General features: G+C 36.2%; 6 protein-coding genes across 6 annotated transcripts; 3 read left to right on the top strand and 3 right to left on the bottom strand.

Moving 5' to 3' along the window:
• The first annotated feature begins 2,375 nt into the window (after window positions 1-2,375).
• LOC120771590 lies at window positions 2,376-4,050 on the top strand. Its single transcript, XM_040099661.1, has 3 exons — window positions 2,376-3,591; window positions 3,659-3,820; window positions 3,889-4,050. The coding sequence occupies exons 1-3, from the start codon at window positions 2,614-2,616 to the stop codon at window positions 3,997-3,999; spliced, it is 1,251 nt and encodes a 416-aa protein (XP_039955595.1). The 5' UTR covers window positions 2,376-2,613; the 3' UTR covers window positions 4,000-4,050.
• A 447-nt stretch (window positions 4,051-4,497) lies between these two features.
• Window positions 4,498-6,030, top strand: LOC120772919 (actin-like protein 6B). Its single transcript, XM_040101819.1, has 2 exons — window positions 4,498-4,805; window positions 4,864-6,030. The coding sequence occupies exons 1-2, from the start codon at window positions 4,604-4,606 to the stop codon at window positions 5,940-5,942; spliced, it is 1,281 nt and encodes a 426-aa protein (XP_039957753.1). The 5' UTR covers window positions 4,498-4,603; the 3' UTR covers window positions 5,943-6,030.
• Window positions 6,031-6,087: 57 nt separating this feature from the next.
• LOC120772921 (S-methyl-5'-thioadenosine phosphorylase-like) lies at window positions 6,088-7,628 on the bottom strand. The gene is made up of 2 exons (XM_040101820.1): window positions 7,133-7,628; window positions 6,088-7,078 (listed from the first exon to the last, which is right to left on the bottom strand). The coding sequence occupies exons 1-2, from the start codon at window positions 7,211-7,213 to the stop codon at window positions 6,263-6,265; spliced, it is 897 nt and encodes a 298-aa protein (XP_039957754.1). The 5' UTR covers window positions 7,214-7,628; the 3' UTR covers window positions 6,088-6,262.
• A 97-nt stretch (window positions 7,629-7,725) lies between these two features.
• Window positions 7,726-9,420, bottom strand: LOC120772922 (S-methyl-5'-thioadenosine phosphorylase). Its single transcript, XM_040101821.1, has 4 exons — window positions 9,335-9,420; window positions 8,877-9,074; window positions 8,019-8,798; window positions 7,726-7,957 (listed from the first exon to the last, which is right to left on the bottom strand). Exons 2-4 carry the CDS (start codon window positions 8,925-8,927, stop codon window positions 7,919-7,921), a joined length of 870 nt encoding a protein of 289 aa, XP_039957755.1. The 5' UTR covers window positions 8,928-9,074; window positions 9,335-9,420; the 3' UTR covers window positions 7,726-7,918.
• Window positions 9,421-9,683: 263 nt separating this feature from the next.
• LOC120772918 (protein wech-like) lies at window positions 9,684-11,960 on the top strand. The gene is made up of 4 exons (XM_040101818.1): window positions 9,684-9,791; window positions 9,854-11,410; window positions 11,474-11,626; window positions 11,739-11,960. The coding sequence occupies exons 2-4, from the start codon at window positions 9,938-9,940 to the stop codon at window positions 11,904-11,906; spliced, it is 1,794 nt and encodes a 597-aa protein (XP_039957752.1). The 5' UTR covers window positions 9,684-9,791; window positions 9,854-9,937; the 3' UTR covers window positions 11,907-11,960.
• A 25-nt stretch (window positions 11,961-11,985) lies between these two features.
• On the bottom strand, window positions 11,986-14,957 carry LOC120772917 (probable elongator complex protein 2). Its single transcript, XM_040101817.1, has 6 exons — window positions 14,702-14,957; window positions 13,835-14,633; window positions 13,202-13,771; window positions 12,829-13,135; window positions 12,278-12,763; window positions 11,986-12,212 (listed from the first exon to the last, which is right to left on the bottom strand). The coding sequence occupies exons 1-6, from the start codon at window positions 14,849-14,851 to the stop codon at window positions 12,041-12,043; spliced, it is 2,484 nt and encodes an 827-aa protein (XP_039957751.1). The 5' UTR covers window positions 14,852-14,957; the 3' UTR covers window positions 11,986-12,040.
• Between the last annotated feature and the right edge of the window lie 119 nt (window positions 14,958-15,076).

Here is a 15,076-nt window from a genome sequence, read left to right as displayed (position 1 = left end):
GCTCAAAAAAATAGGTTTTTTCGCATTATTCCAAGTATAGTCCAACTGAAACTATAACATTTTCCCATCTAGCTAACAATTCGAGGATTCCATCTCAGAAGAATTGGATCTTGGAATGGCGGGCAAGGATGAATCAAGCTAATTTTTGATATTCTGTGCTGATGTGAACTATATTCCAGTGAGGGCGTTCTGCTTCGACCGGAACCAATGATTGACAGCAAGGAAAAGGCTTGGTCTATAAGGTGTGGATGCAAAAGCTCTCAGTCGCTGTTTCCGAAATAGTTTTTAACCAGTATTGTACCATGAGGTACAAGCGTTGTCATGATGGAAAAATATAATTTACATACAATTATTTCCCCGTGACTAGTCGTGAAGTATAGGAGTTTTCGGCAAACACTTGCTTTAATTTAATGAGTTTTGTTGTGGAAACTCATAATACCGCATGCCTAATTACACTAAACACCTGGGCTTCATAAATATTCGGCTTTGTCGTTGATTTGGCTGGTTCGCCAGTTTTCAAAAATCTCTTTTTCCAGTTAAGGTTGTCGTAATGCATCCATTTTTCATCACCACCCACATGCAAAACGGACTTCTTTTTTTTTGAGTTCAAGCAGCATTTCTGAGATGTTAAATTGTCTTCCAATGTCTCTTAACTTTACGGGGTTATATACAGTTAGAAGGCCAAAAAAAGCTTATTTTTAATAATTATTTTCTGAGAAAACTTTTAAATTGATGGATCAAATGATGTTATATTTTAACTGTATTTTAAGACTTAGTATTAGTAAAAATATATATTTGGAAAGGAACTACAGCTGACATCCGGAAGCTCCTCTCAAAACAGACGAAATTAAAAAAACAAATAGATTTCGTTAAAGTAATGTTAAAGCTAGTAAAGCAAATCAAAGGAATAAGCAAAATACAATTTTTTGACATAATGTCGGTTTGTAAAAAAAAATCGATTTTTGACCAAAATTTTGTCATTAAATTTTGTATAAAAAAATATTTATCGGCGAGAAACAATCTTCGTTTAATTACTAAAATATATTTGTAAGAAGCCCGTGTTAAACGGTAAGACGGTTGAGCTGTTTTTGAGTAATGTCACCAACTTTGAAAACACCATTTTGAGAAGAACGCGTTTAAAGTTTGACCTTGTACTTTCAAGCACTTTGATACACCTTTTGGAATTTTCGTGTAACTTCGAAAATATTCGCCGGAACGATACGAAATTTTTTGTGTGTCTTCTTAAATATACATATGTGCATTAAGAAAATAAAATAAAAATATAAATTTGTGAATATGCTATATGTATATAACTTGATTTCCCAATTTTCTTGAGTTTGAATGTATCCGGCTGCTTTCAAACATTTGAAATTGGCTGCTTGAGTGAGTATCAAAGATCCTGCGAGCTTTTCTTGTATTTGGCAACAATCTTCATCTAGTGAAGCTTTTAATTACTCATCTTCAAAATGTATTGGCCATCTATAACGTTGTTCGCTTTCCAAGTTAAAAACACCACTTTTGAATCGTTCGTTCAGATAGAGCATATTCACCATAAGCTTCCCGCAAAATACGAAGACTTTCTGCTGAACTTTTCTCATATTAAAGTAATGAAGAAGAAAACACACAAAAACCATTTTTAGGCACAATGATCGACATACATATTTGATAAAAAAAAAACTGTTGTTTAGGCTTCAAGCTTAGGCTTTTTGTAATTCTTGCATATAGTCCAATTGAATCAAATTTTGAAATTAAACTTTTTAAAGAAATGGAAAATGATTCATTAGAACGATAACTCAAAAGAACTTTGAACAAACAACTTCGAAAATAAGTTTCCTGTAAGAATTAAATGACGTAATCCGTTCCTGTCATTCAAAATCACAGAGATGACGACGTCGCTAACATTCTCAATAAAAAATTTATATGTACATACATACATATTTTATATTAATTATATAGCAATATTCATAGCCCATTCATACTACATGTGAAAAACTCATGCAACTATGTTTGTGCGTGTGTTTATACAAGTGGCTGATACGAGGTGTCAAAAGTGTATCAATGTACACTAAAATCGCAATAAAACGAAGCCCTTATGACATGGCAGATTTATATATGTATGTACATATGTATTTAGTATATATATATGTATGTATGTAATTATGAAAATTAGCTGGAGCTGGAACACTTATACCACTCATATATACAGTGATGTGCGCGAATTTTCTTTATAAATGCAGCAAACGAATTTTCCATTTAATAAGTTTCTATGAATTAAGTCTAAAAATCGCACTAAAAGATGTATTTACCGGAGCCACTTAGAGCAGCACTTCCAATAAATGTTAATATCAGTTTAAAGCACAAGTGCTAAAATGCACAGTCATTGAAACCACAAATTAAATTTTGGCCAAAATAAAATTTGATCAATACCTTTACTTACCGAATTCCGAGTTGTTGTTGCACAAATTTTCCGCTGTACGCACAGATAGGCATCGCAAAATATCATTAGGCTACAATTTAAACAAACTCGTCAATATCCCAGACGCACAAATTCTGTGCTCTAGTAGAGTTTAGTCGGCCAGCATTCAGTGTACTTGTGTTTTACTTTCGCCCAACATGAATTGGCAACGCGTTTTAGGCATAACCAACGGCTTCTTGCTGCTCACTGGATTTCAGCTGCACAGCTTTGAGGCCAAAACGCAACGATATCACATATCCCTGTGGGGTCTCGCAAATTTCACCGCGCTAACACTATTCTACGTCATCTGCTTTAATCAGCACTTCACGCACTCGGCACTGTTAAAGATTTTCCACGATGTGTCACCGTTTTTTTGGCAACTAATACGCGCGCACCTCTTGCTGGGACTTAAGATTTATATATACCGAATTTTTACTATGCCCGCGGTGGGTCGTGCTTGCAATGGCATTTCAGCCGTTTGCACACGTGTGTTTCCGCATAAATTCAAATTGGAGGAGGCGTTTGCTTACATCTTGGTTTTCTCCACTTTTGCGATCTCACTTTGTTTTGCTGTATACATTGCTTATGAAATGCAATTTGAATTGCCCCCTTGGGATAATATTTTCGTAAGTTTTGGTCTATTCATTCCGCATTTCGCTTTAGCCGGCGCTTTAAAGCTGTATACAGTGAATTGCTGGTTATTGCGCGAGGAATTGAGACAGTTGAAAGTGGGGCTGCAGGACATGCTGATGGAGCAATTAACAACTGACATCAAGACTGTAGAAAACAACATTGAAATGTCAACAAGTGTCAGCGCCACAAATGCTTGTGTCAAAATACCAACAAATAATATGCAAAAGGAGTTGGCGCAATACCTTAAATTCTTTGAGCAGTTGGCTGCTGAAGTGGAGCTTGTGAGTGCTGCATTAAGCAAAGATATGCTGCTGCTATTGTTAATGAATAGCATCAGTCTGCTGGCCGGTGTTTATGCACTTGTGTACTTCCAAACAAGTTGGCACTTATTGTTCTCTCCCCCGTGGAAGCGTATTTTCTATGCTTCTAATATTGCAATTTATGTTCTCATCTTCTGGGATTATACTTGTTTGTGCACAAGTATATGGCTTCTCAACCAAGTGGTGCGTAAATGTGTGTTAAAGAGGTTAGATTTTTTTGCTTATATTTTTCATATGCCAACAATTTCAGAAAATCCAGATACTTGATGTTGTACAAGTTGCTATAAAATCAAAAGCGCATTTTGAAAAGGCTGCTCGTGCTCTCCTGAAAGATATTCGCAGCGCATTGGCCATAGAGCTGCGGTTGACTTTGTTCGAACTGGTGGAAGTAAACGTGTGGAGTTTAATAATGGTACACTTTATTAGCAAATAGTTTCACATATTACAAATAATTTTAAATAATTAATTTGTTGATTTTAGGTACACGTAATCGTAGGCATAATAATTTCCCTAGTCGTTGTTTATCAGTACTTGAATGATCAAATTATTTCAATACATGCTCAGCTGGATACTGCTGACAGCGATGATTAGAATTAAGACAAACATATTAAAAACCTTCAGTGTACCCATATATACTATATATTTGTGTTCTTTGTAATGATAATAACAGAATATAATGATTTCGTTTTAGTTGAATAAAATAAATAACTACATTTTGGTTTTTAATGCAAGGCTTCCGCTTCCGAAAAAATCATTCTTTATGCTGAAATTCAGCAAAATATTATAGTGATGCCATATTTAATAATAACACTTCACAAAAAAAGTGAAATTATAAGAGCATTAATATATAATTGATGTTGTTTATAACAAACAAAGGTAGATAAAAATGCCTTCACAACAATAAGGTGACTGATAATTACGTTCAAAAATACTATTTAAAAATATAGAATTCGTATAATGAACATGAAATCATCATAAATTTTAATTTAATTTTTTTTTTATTGCAATTTATTTTAATCCGTTTCGTACGGCAATACTAAGCCAACTATAGCTTGGCAGCACTTACCAAACGTCAAATGTCATAAATAACGAGACGCCAAACGAATGCGAAATCAATCATAAACGCCGGATATTTAGTGGAAAATTGTTTATTTAGGTTGGAAAAAAGTTAATAAATAAGCTAGCATATCGCAAAATGAGTGCTGGAAATATGTTATATGGTGGTGATGAGATCGGAGCACTTGTATTTGATCCGGGCCATCATTCTTTGCGCGTGGGCTATGCACAAGAGGATACACCAAAAGCAGAGATTCCGTCTGTGGTAGGGGTAGGACCTTCTGCACCGGACACAAATATGGACATAGAAACTAAAACTGACAACAACATAACACAAAATAGTAATTATAGAAAATGCACTGAGACATAAATTGTGAAATTATTTATTAAATCTTGCAGATGCAGACACACGCAAATACTATGTTGATACCACATATGTAAATGTACCGCGTACTCAAATGGAGATACAAACTTATATGAAAGATGGCATGATCGATAATTGGGACTTATTTGAAAAAGTTATTGACTACACATATGCAAAGGTCATACAATCGGATCCCGAATACCATCCCGTGTTATTTTCGGAAGCCTCATGGAATGTGCGCAATAATCGTGAAAAACTGACAGAGCTCATGTTCGAAAAGTATAATGTGCCCGCTTTTTATTTGGTTAAAAACGCAGTGTTGGCGGCATTTTCGAGTGGTCGAGCAACCGCATTGGTTGTAGATAGTGGTGCAACACACACCTCAGCGGTTCCTGTGCATGAAGGATACGTACTTTCACAGGCGGTTGTGAAATCTCCGCTGGGCGGTGATTACCTCTCAATGCAATGTCGCCAACATCTCGAAAAACAGGGTATAGATTTATCGCCAGCATATAAAATTGCATCGAAAGATGTGGTTAAAGAACGAGATAATGCGCGATTCACGCTACGTAAATTACCCGAAAACTTGACACAGTCTTGGCAAAATTATATGCTCAAATCATTATTGCAAGATTTTCAAATGAATATCTTACAAGTATTAGAAAATCCTTACGATGAAAGAGTGGCTGCACAAATACCCAGTGTTCATTACGAATTTCCCAATGGTTATCATCAGGAGTTTGGCTCAGAACGTTTCAAATTGGCGGAAAGTTTATTTGACCATGCTATGCTCGGTGCAGGCCAATTGGCATCTACGAGTGTTGGTATGTGTGACGCAGATGTGCGTTTATCGCTTTTCGGCTCTGTTGTAGTGACTGGCGGCAACACACTCTTACAAGGATTTCCTGAGCGTCTAAATCGCGACTTGCAGCTACGTGCGCCTTCCAACACACGTTTGAAGATGATTTCCGCAAATGGTAGTGTGGAACGACGTTTTGGTGCTTGGATCGGTGGTTCGATTTTGGCCAGCATTGGCACATTCCAGCAAATGTGGATATCATCGCAAGAGTACGAAGAATCTGGTAAAGGTCAGGTGGAGCGGAAATGTCCTTAAACATATTGTGTGTGTATGAATTAGATATTGACTCAACTATGTACTAATTTAAATTCGAAGATTAATAATAATTATGATATAAACTTTATATGGATACTTCCAATTTATAATTTTTTCATTTCAATAATGCAAAATTTAAGATAAATTTATTTTATCTGCTTTATTGATGTATTTTTTACAGTACTTATAAAAAGTGACTTTGCTTTAAAAATTTGGAGGCCATACAATACTTTCTAATTTCGAAAATTAAAGAAAATTTATATGTAAATTTTAGTGTTACTTTTTAAGTTATCTCTAAAATACATTTAAGAGCCTAGTAGTTACTTCAGAGCCTGATTATTGTTCTTAACCAAATCTTTTGCCTTCTGTATTTCTTCTGTCCAATTCTGTTGCGAAATCATTTTCACCGCTTCTTTCATTATATTCTTCACCTTATCGACGTTGGCAGCAAAAGTGTCCACTACTTGTTTTACATCGACAGCGACTTGTCCTTCACGCCAGCTATCGTAGTCAGTAGCGATTGCAACACCGGCATACAACAAAGCCGCCTCTTTGGCCAGCACCACCTCGGGAACGATAGTCATGTTAATTAAATCGCCACCCCACATACCGAACATTTTACTTTCGGCTTTTGACGAATAGCGTGGACCTTCAATGCACACGACTGTACCTCGTTCGTGAGCTTTATAACTTAGTTTCTTTGTTGCCGCTAATAAAATTTGTCGTGTGGGTTCATTGAACAAAGGAGACATGGGCAAATGACATACGCCCGGGGGACTTCCAGGCTGACCATCAGTAAAAGTTTCAATGCGCTGTGTTGTACGGTCAATGATGTCATCTGGTATGACCAAATCACCTCGCATGAAGTCTTCACGTAGCGAACCACATGCCGAAGACACTAATACATGGGTACAGCCTGCTTCTTTGAGTGCCCAAATGTTCGCACGATATGGAACATTGGTTGGCATTATGTTATGTTTCCGGCCGTGTCGGGCCAGCAAAACACATTGGACACCATTTATTGTACCTTCAATTAGCACATCAGCAGGCGGGCCGTAAGGAGTAGTAACTGTTTTTTCCTTACGTCCTTCTAATATATCTGGATCGTCTAAACCGCTGCCGCCAATTATGCCAATCTAAACATATTGATGTCTAATTTTTTTTATTTTAAATAAACCCTTGAGACTTACTTTGACCATGCAACCACACATTCCAGCCTCGGCAGGCTCCTTTTTGGGCGCAGGCTTCGCTTCCCGTTCACAGCACGCCATTCTTATTTTTAGTGGACTAGTTTAGATTAGTGAAATGAGCGAAGCACGCATACAATAATTCCAGATTAATATTATCTAATTTTTATTTGGTGACTTTTAAAAATTTTAAATTTCCAAGTAAAAGTTTTTAAGCAAATAATTTACTCAGACATTTTTTTTCCAAATACATATAAGAGTAAATGATTTCTGAGAAACAAGTGTTATATGAAGAGGTGCGCAAATTGATCTCTACAGGTTTCGTACAATATTCTTAATAAGTCATAAACATTTTTTTTAACGAACTGGTCTTAACTTTATTTTAAAACATTTCAAATACGATTTGTTGCACGAACACAGATGCACATATGGAGGGGTAAATGCTGTATGTGCAGTAGTATATGTACAACTAAAATAGGGTATCGTAAATTATAATAGGTTATGTTAATTTGGTGGCTAATACGGAAAATATAATAATTTAAAATTATTTTGAAATTATGCTGCTTGTTGTTCATTCTGGTTGTGCTCTGTTTTTCTTTGCTTCTTATGAGTCTCGTGATCGTTGTGTTCTTTTTTGGCTGGAACTAAGTCGTAGAGTATAGAAATTGAAGTTAATTTAGGAAGCAAGTTCGTTTTGTGGTTTGGATGCTTTGATTTTGAACCGGAAATTAGGGGGCGACGACGTTGTATAATTTCACCAGTGAATTCTTGACATAATAGTAAAAAGCGTCACATTGCACCGGACATTGTGTTCTTGCAAACGCATTCCTATTTAAAATACATTGAATGTTGTATAATACATACATAATTAATACAATATAATAGGTACCTTGGCGTCCAAAATATCTTCGGTCCAATCTTCTTTGGCTATATTCTGCACGGCCTTCATTAATATTTGTTTTACCTTGACAACATTGGCGGAGAAGGTCTTCAACACATCTTGGACATTAACACCTTCGCAACCCATGCGCCAGCAGTCGTAATCGGTTGCAATCGCCACGGAACCATATAATAGACCAGCTTCTTTGGCTAATACAACTTCGGGACAAGTGGTCATATTAATAAGATCACCGCCCCATTGGCGGAACATGTTACTCTCAGATCGTGAAGAAAAACGTGGTCCTTCAATTGTTACAATGGTTGCCTTATCATGTACGCTGTAATCCAACTCTTTGGCTGCGGCAACTAACATCGATCTCACACGTTCACTAAAACATGGGAACATACTTAAATGACAAACACCAAGCGGACTTTCCGCACCACCATCGTAAAAGGTTTGTGCACGTTTCGTGGTTCGATCAATGAAGTCATTTGGGATTACCAAATCCCCAGGATGGATTTCTTCACGCAATGATCCGCACGCGGTTGATACAATTAAATGTGTGCAGCCAACTTCACGCATGGCCCAAATGTTGGCACGATAATTCACGTTAGTTGGCATAATGTTGTGTTTGCGACCATGACGTGCCAATAGTACGCACTTTACGCCTCCAATTTCACCTTCGATCAAGACATCTGATGTGCTGCCGAATGGTGTCTTGACTTCGGTCTCCTTACGATTTTCTAAAATATCCGGATCATCGAGACCGCTACCACCAATTATACCAATCTGATAAATTATATTTCGTTATCACCACATCAAAATTTAAATCACTAAGTTTCTTTGGTTGAAATAATTCCAAATTACCTTAACGGCTATTGGTTCTAGGTCAGTGTCCTTGCATTTAATATGTAGCATTGTGTTGACTTCCAAATTGTGTTACTCGCAGTGACCAAAACGAAAAAGAGTCTGCGGAAAATGTAGTTCAATGAATATACATGAATGTATTTCGTTTCTATATACACATGTCGCAATTGTCGCGGTTAAGGTCAGCAGTAGATAAGCCTACAGATAGAAAAAACAAAAACTATTGTAGCGAAGGGTTGTGCAAAGAATACCAACAAATTTTTGACAGGCAATCAGAGGCGCATCCCATGAAATGCGCGCACATTATAATTATTAATAAGTAAAAAAGCAACAAATCATTAATAAGTAAAAAATATAATAATACATATACGAGTATTCTGCATAAAAAATTTAAAAATAATTATGCGTAGAAATTTTAATCAGCAATTTAACAATTGTTTACTAATTGATTGTCTTACATATGCACATATTTGAGGAGGCTGTCATCATTTATATTTCATCTTTTAAAAAACTTTCAACGGCTATAAAGAAAACCCATTCTTAAAATTTAAAAATTCTTTACTCCAGAAAATGAAATCAGCGCAATAAAAGATATGTATGTATATATGTATGTACAATTTTATCATTATTTACATTATAAACGTTATTTATTATGTCAATGTCAATTATAGTTCGTACAATAATAAAATAAAAAAATAAATTGTTGCCTCGGTTCCGTTATTTTTGCACAATTCTTTGCTCGGTTTTCATTTCCAATAAAACGGATGACGAAAAACAACCGTTTTTCAATTTCCAAAAGTTATAAAATTAAAAAATAAATGGTTTAAACTTTGCAATCAAATCAATCAAATCAAATTAGCCGGAGTGTGTTCCAAACGTTTTAAACCAAAATACATAGTTATTATAAAATAATTGGTAAGTTATCTGAAGCTAGAACTATTACTTTACTATTTTAAAGATTTTTGATTTCTTTAAAGTTGGTTTAAATTTGGTGCCATCAATACAATTAAAAAACAAAAACAGCAAGTTTGCAACTCATTAAAGCATCGCGCAATAATAATATGAACAGGAAAGAAGTTAGTGATTCCACAATGGCGCCAAATATTGGGTATAACTCCGGGTACAAGCAAAAATGTAGAGAACACAATGAAGTCTTACAGTATGTTTGTGAAAATTGCAGAATGCTCCTTTGTGATGTTTGTTTCCGGAAAAGCCATACTGCACACAATTGTTTTCAAATTGACAATTTCCTAAGCCATAGGAATGATCTACTATTTCGACTCATAGAAAGTGGCAGATTGGCGACTAACTGTTATGAAGATATTGGCTATAAAGAAGTGGATTCTGCACGTTATATTGATAACAACTGCAATTTATTAGCACAAAGCATAAGGAATACGTTCCGACCGATTATAGCGTCTTTACAGCAACGGGAAAGTAATCTTTTAGATGTTGTAAATAAAATGCATAAAAATCGAATGGAAAATATGTATGAACAAATTTCTGCACTAAAGGCTTCATATTTGGGCTTAATGAAGGTAACTAAAAAACTAAATAAAGTGGCGAAAAATGGACATCAGTTAGAAAATCTGTACATAGTTACGCAAATATTAGAGGCACAGCGGCAAGTCGATATCTATGCGAAAATATTGGAAGAAAAACAATACAACGACGAATTTTATAAGTTTTATGCACCCCAAGTTCCTAACGAAATTTTGAGGGATATAGAAAACCTAGGGTCCATCGAACTAGATGAAAATAATGCAACATTAGAAAACGCTAATGAAAAGGTTATAATCCTTTCTTCATCACAAGAAACTTCCAGCGGTGAAGTGGAAATTAAAGTAGAAAATGATACATGTAATAAAACTACAACACAAAAAAGTGAAAACGACCGAAATATTGGTATTGGACAAGCGGTACCTGGTTGTTTGAATAAAGTCAAAGCTTTCCGTTCGGATTTACCGTCTTTGGCATTTGCGCCTAAAGGAAACGGTCAGGGTCATGTTCAACGACCTTGGGGAGTTTGTGTCAATCAATTAGGGGACATTTTTATTACCGATAGATTTAATCATAATGTACAAATTTTTAGTGCAAATGGCGAATTTATATTTAGGTTCGGCCGAAAAGGAAATAATGCTGGACAGTTTAATGCGCCTGCCGGAATCTGTGTGGACAAAAATGGTCGAATTATTATTGCGGATAAAAATAATCATCGCATACAAGTGTTTTCATCAGGTGCAAAATATTTACTGTCGTTTGGACGTTTGGGCACAAAATGTGGCAAATTCAAATTCCCATTCGATGTTGCTGTTAATACAAAATTACAAATTGCAGTAACCGATTCGGGAAATCATCGCATTCAACAATTCGATTACAATGGACATTTCATTCGTGAAATACCGTTAGGTATTTGCACATTCACTGGTTATGAAATAACTGCGCGTGGCATATGCTATACGCCCAAGGGTAACATAATTGTAACAGATTATGTAAATCATTGTTTGCATCTTATTAGTCCTGCGAAGGAAAAAGTAATTAGAAATACTGAATTTATGTAAATCAATAAGTATATTTCGAATGATATTTAATTACAGATTGTAAGTACTAAAGGCAGTCTCGGATTTGGATATTTACAATTTTCTCGTCCCTCTGGTGTGTGCTGTGACGATGATGGGACAATAATAGTTGCAGATTGCCATAACCGCCGCATCTGTGTTTTCAGTTCGACATTGGACAGTTTATGGAACGTAAGTATAATTAAAACATGCTCATTTATTAAATAAAAATAACTTAGCAATAATAAAATTTAAACCATCAAATCCAACTGCTCTTTTTTATTTTAATTTACTTTTATTTTAGATTGACATACGTCCATCTGTCAATGGCTTAAACAATACTTACTGTAATGAAACTGATCGCACTTGCGATGTTGCACTGACGAAGGATGGTCACATCGTTTTTGTATCGGAAATGTTGCCTGTTCATGAAGCTACCCAAACAACCAAAAGATTCGTACACGTTTATTAAATATATTAATATGAACTTATTCACTGACCAGCATTAAATGTGTGTGTAAAATAGCTTAATTAATTCAATAAAAAAATTATTTAGACATTATTTTATTTATTTCGATATTCATATATACAGTTTTATTCTAATATTCACGCCTCGTTGTTCTTAAATGAATGCAGACATTTAAATATTCGAACGAAATGGTCGTCCCCACAACTAGCTAGCAGAAAATGGTCGGACGTGCTGTTATTAACATCACGTAATGGCTGAAATTGCAAACGCTTCACTGCAGAGTCATGCGCTTTCTCAAAAGTAACTTTGCTGCAAAATCGAAATAGAAATGTTGAAGTTATGCATGAGCATAGAATGACTTAAATTAATTTTACCTATCTTCAACGGCTTTTAATTGTTTTTCATTTTCAACCAACTGTTGCAGCACTATATCACCATTCGAAAAACCTATAGCAATCTGATACAGCCCTGGTTCTACCAGTTTCGGTGCAAAGGTTAGTGCAGTCACGGGATTTGCATATGTTTCCTTGAGCCAAATGTCCCATTTATCACCATTAACTTGTGCCCACACACCTAGTACGGCGTCACGACCACCAGTTAAAAAATATTTGCTATCATGTGACCAATCACATGTCCAAATAATACGACTGTGCACCGACATTTTAGTTGTCGACTTTTGTTTGAGGCGATAACTTGGTTGACTATTGGTGGTGCTTACATCTTCAACACGTTCAAAAAGTGCCCATGTGCGATCGCGTGAGACCGAGAGCAATAACCTACCATTTGGTGAGAAGCGCATCTGAGTTACTGTAAGTTTATGCGCGGCAAGTTTTTGAATTTGCTTCCAAGTTGTGGTGTCCCTGTAAAGAATGTTGATTAGGAAATGTTATAAATATCTATTACTTACTAGGAAATAACGCCTTACCAAAGTATTATTTGCGCATGCTCCTCGTTCGTGGCGCGACATGAGGAAGCGAGAACTTTGCCGTCCGGTGAAGCGGCCAGCGCATAAATTTCAAAGCCGTGTCCGTAAAGTTTCTGCATTTCCGGCCAGAGCGTATTCTGCATTAGTGTCTCTTCTTGTGGCGGTGAGTCTAGTGTAACCGGTATAAAATAATTTTCAGGATATTCGTCCTTAATGTGTTTTTCTTTTGGAACCGAGTCTATATCAGCGCTATACACTGCCTTATTTGATAGACCCAGTGATGGCACAGAAGCGCCTTTTGGTAAAGCTGTGAAATATATTTATAATTAATCACACTTGTTTGGATACTAGAATTGAATCCTAGAAAACATACTTTGCAATAAATCATCACCCTCAGCATCATTCTGAGCGCCGGTAATGCGCCTAAAGTTTTCAATGAAATTGGCAGACGCCTGGAATGTACGTACAATTTTCTCCTCAGCTCCACTGGCAAATTTGTAACGTGATAGTATTGCAATTGTCTGCATATCATATCCGTGCACCTGAGGACGTGCTAATTCATGCCACGTCACCACATCATCGCTTTCGTTATTACATCGTCGCCATGGTGCATGTATACGTGTGGTCTGGTCGGCGGACACACTTAATAAAAATTCACCGTTTGGTGCCCAAGCCAAATCGCGTACTTCATCGAAATGTCCACCTATTATGACACCGGGTGACCAAAAGTTCTCATTATCCGCCATTTGATGCCATATATGGAAGCCACCCTGATAGCTGTGTCCAAATATGGATTTTCCATCACTAGAAAATTTTCCCCCGTAGAATCCCAACGAATTACCACCCACCTCACCTACACGCACCTTTTCCATCCACACACCGTCTTCACTAGGGGCCCAAATTATAATTGACTTGTCGATTGAAACAGAAAGCAAAAGTAGACCTATTAGAGGTAGTAAAAATTTTTTTTTTTAATTTTAAACTATTATTTTATATCTGCTACTACCTTGTTCCTTAGATCTGTGCCAGTTCACGCCATACACCCAACCTTCATGTCCGTAGAGTACTGACTCCAAACTGATCGCACACCAGTTGTTACCACTTAAATATATAATTTTTTCCTCCACTCTTATTTCCGTATCATCTTCCAGTATATTACAAATATCAACTTTATTTTCATGTGCTTGCTCCTCGGTGCGTTTGGAAATGCGCCACAACCGTATGAAATTGTCTTGAGCAGCGCTTGCCAATAAAATATCATCGCCATCTTCGATAACATCAAGCGCTCGCACCCAGTCTTCGTGGCCAGTCATTTGATGTACCATTCGAAATGGTTGTGCATCCGCCTCAGCGTTACTAGCTTTAAGTGGCTGATTTTGTGCCCAAATATAAATGTTGCCTTTATCATTTCCGTAAGCCAAAAGAAACTGCTCACTTTTTGGCATTCGAAAAAGGCTAAGCCCAAGTGTGTAACTGTTTTTATTACTTATTTTTTGCACTAATTCAGTACTTAAAGTGTTGAAACTCCACAATGATATAGTCTGTTCCGCAGCTGTAGCAATTAACCAATTATTGCGTTCCAAGTAGAGACTTGTAATATCTGTCACTGGGCCATCATGATTAAGTGGTTCAAAGCTCACATCATCTCCCTCTTTATCAAATCGCCATATAAAAGCTTTACAATCATCGGCACCAGATATGAAGTGTGTTTCGGGCTTAGCGGACGGCAAGCGCAGCCAATGTACTGTATTTACACGAGCTTCATGCCCTTTGTAAGTGGCAATATTTTTGGTGGAACCGTTATACTTTTTTTGGGAGAAATAAGAATGTTACTTATTAATATCGGTTAAAAATATATAAATACTTTACTTACATTTGGATCAACTACCGCCACGGAAAAGTGTGCACCGAAAACGATCAATCCGTTATCACCCCAGTCGGCGCAATGGGGAGTAGGATTGCATGCAGCTGATGCATAAACTGTATAGTCGGAATTTTTTATTTTGTGCGAAGTATCACTCATGTTTACAAATTGTTTTTTTAAATAGTAAACTGTGAAATTCACAAGAAATTTGAGTATGTTATGTTATGACGGCACGTTTTCGCACACCACGCCAATTGGAATTTATTCTATCGCTATTTTTGTTTTGATCTGAGTTCAGTGCTGGAAAAATTCATTATTTATTTATATTTCTTACTTTTAAAATAAAATTTGTAAGAAAACTGAATTTCATTTTATTATTAATTT

The sequence above is a fragment of the Bactrocera tryoni genome, chromosome 3 (genome assembly GCF_016617805.1).
Source record: "Bactrocera tryoni isolate S06 chromosome 3, CSIRO_BtryS06_freeze2, whole genome shotgun sequence".
Lineage (NCBI taxonomy): Eukaryota > Metazoa > Arthropoda > Insecta > Diptera > Tephritidae > Bactrocera > Bactrocera tryoni.
This window is presented reverse-complemented; position numbering and strand designations above follow the sequence as displayed.

What these genes read in the sequence shown, in the direction of transcription:
- LOC120771590 (XM_040099661.1), top strand. Translation starts at nt 2,614, where the DNA reads ATGAATTGGCAACGCGTTTTAGGCATAACCAACGGCTTCTTGCTGCTC. An exon ending in TATGGCTTCTCAACCAAGTG is followed by an intron (nt 3,592 to 3,658) that starts GTGCGTAAATGT and finishes CAACAATTTCAG; the next exon opens with AAAATCCAGATACTTGATGT. An exon ending in ACGTGTGGAGTTTAATAATG is followed by an intron (nt 3,821 to 3,888) that starts GTACACTTTATT and finishes TGTTGATTTTAG; the next exon opens with GTACACGTAATCGTAGGCAT.
- LOC120772919 (XM_040101819.1), top strand. Translation starts at nt 4,604, where the DNA reads ATGAGTGCTGGAAATATGTTATATGGTGGTGATGAGATCGGAGCACTT. An exon ending in CAACAACATAACACAAAATA is followed by an intron (nt 4,806 to 4,863) that starts GTAATTATAGAA and finishes TAAATCTTGCAG; the next exon opens with ATGCAGACACACGCAAATAC.
- LOC120772921 (XM_040101820.1), bottom strand. Translation starts at nt 7,213, where the DNA reads ATGGCGTGCTGTGAACGGGAAGCGAAGCCTGCGCCCAAAAAGGAGCCT. An exon ending in TGTGTGGTTGCATGGTCAAA is followed by an intron (nt 7,079 to 7,132) that starts GTAAGTCTCAAG and finishes CAATATGTTTAG; the next exon opens with ATTGGCATAATTGGCGGCAG.
- LOC120772922 (XM_040101821.1), bottom strand. Translation starts at nt 8,927, where the DNA reads ATGCTACATATTAAATGCAAGGACACTGACCTAGAACCAATAGCCGTT. An exon ending in TAGAACCAATAGCCGTTAAG is followed by an intron (nt 8,799 to 8,876) that starts GTAATTTGGAAT and finishes ATAATTTATCAG; the next exon opens with ATTGGTATAATTGGTGGTAG. An exon ending in AAGATATTTTGGACGCCAAG is followed by an intron (nt 7,958 to 8,018) that starts GTACCTATTATA and finishes TATTTTAAATAG; the next exon opens with GAATGCGTTTGCAAGAACAC.
- LOC120772918 (XM_040101818.1), top strand. Translation starts at nt 9,938, where the DNA reads ATGAACAGGAAAGAAGTTAGTGATTCCACAATGGCGCCAAATATTGGG. An exon ending in TTAGTCCTGCGAAGGAAAAA is followed by an intron (nt 11,411 to 11,473) that starts GTAATTAGAAAT and finishes ATTTAATTACAG; the next exon opens with ATTGTAAGTACTAAAGGCAG. An exon ending in CATTGGACAGTTTATGGAAC is followed by an intron (nt 11,627 to 11,738) that starts GTAAGTATAATT and finishes CTTTTATTTTAG; the next exon opens with ATTGACATACGTCCATCTGT.
- LOC120772917 (XM_040101817.1), bottom strand. Translation starts at nt 14,851, where the DNA reads ATGAGTGATACTTCGCACAAAATAAAAAATTCCGACTATACAGTTTAT. An exon ending in GGGTGATGATTTATTGCAAA is followed by an intron (nt 13,136 to 13,201) that starts GTATGTTTTCTA and finishes TATATTTCACAG; the next exon opens with CTTTACCAAAAGGCGCTTCT. An exon ending in TTAAAAGCCGTTGAAGATAG is followed by an intron (nt 12,213 to 12,277) that starts GTAAAATTAATT and finishes TCGATTTTGCAG; the next exon opens with CAAAGTTACTTTTGAGAAAG.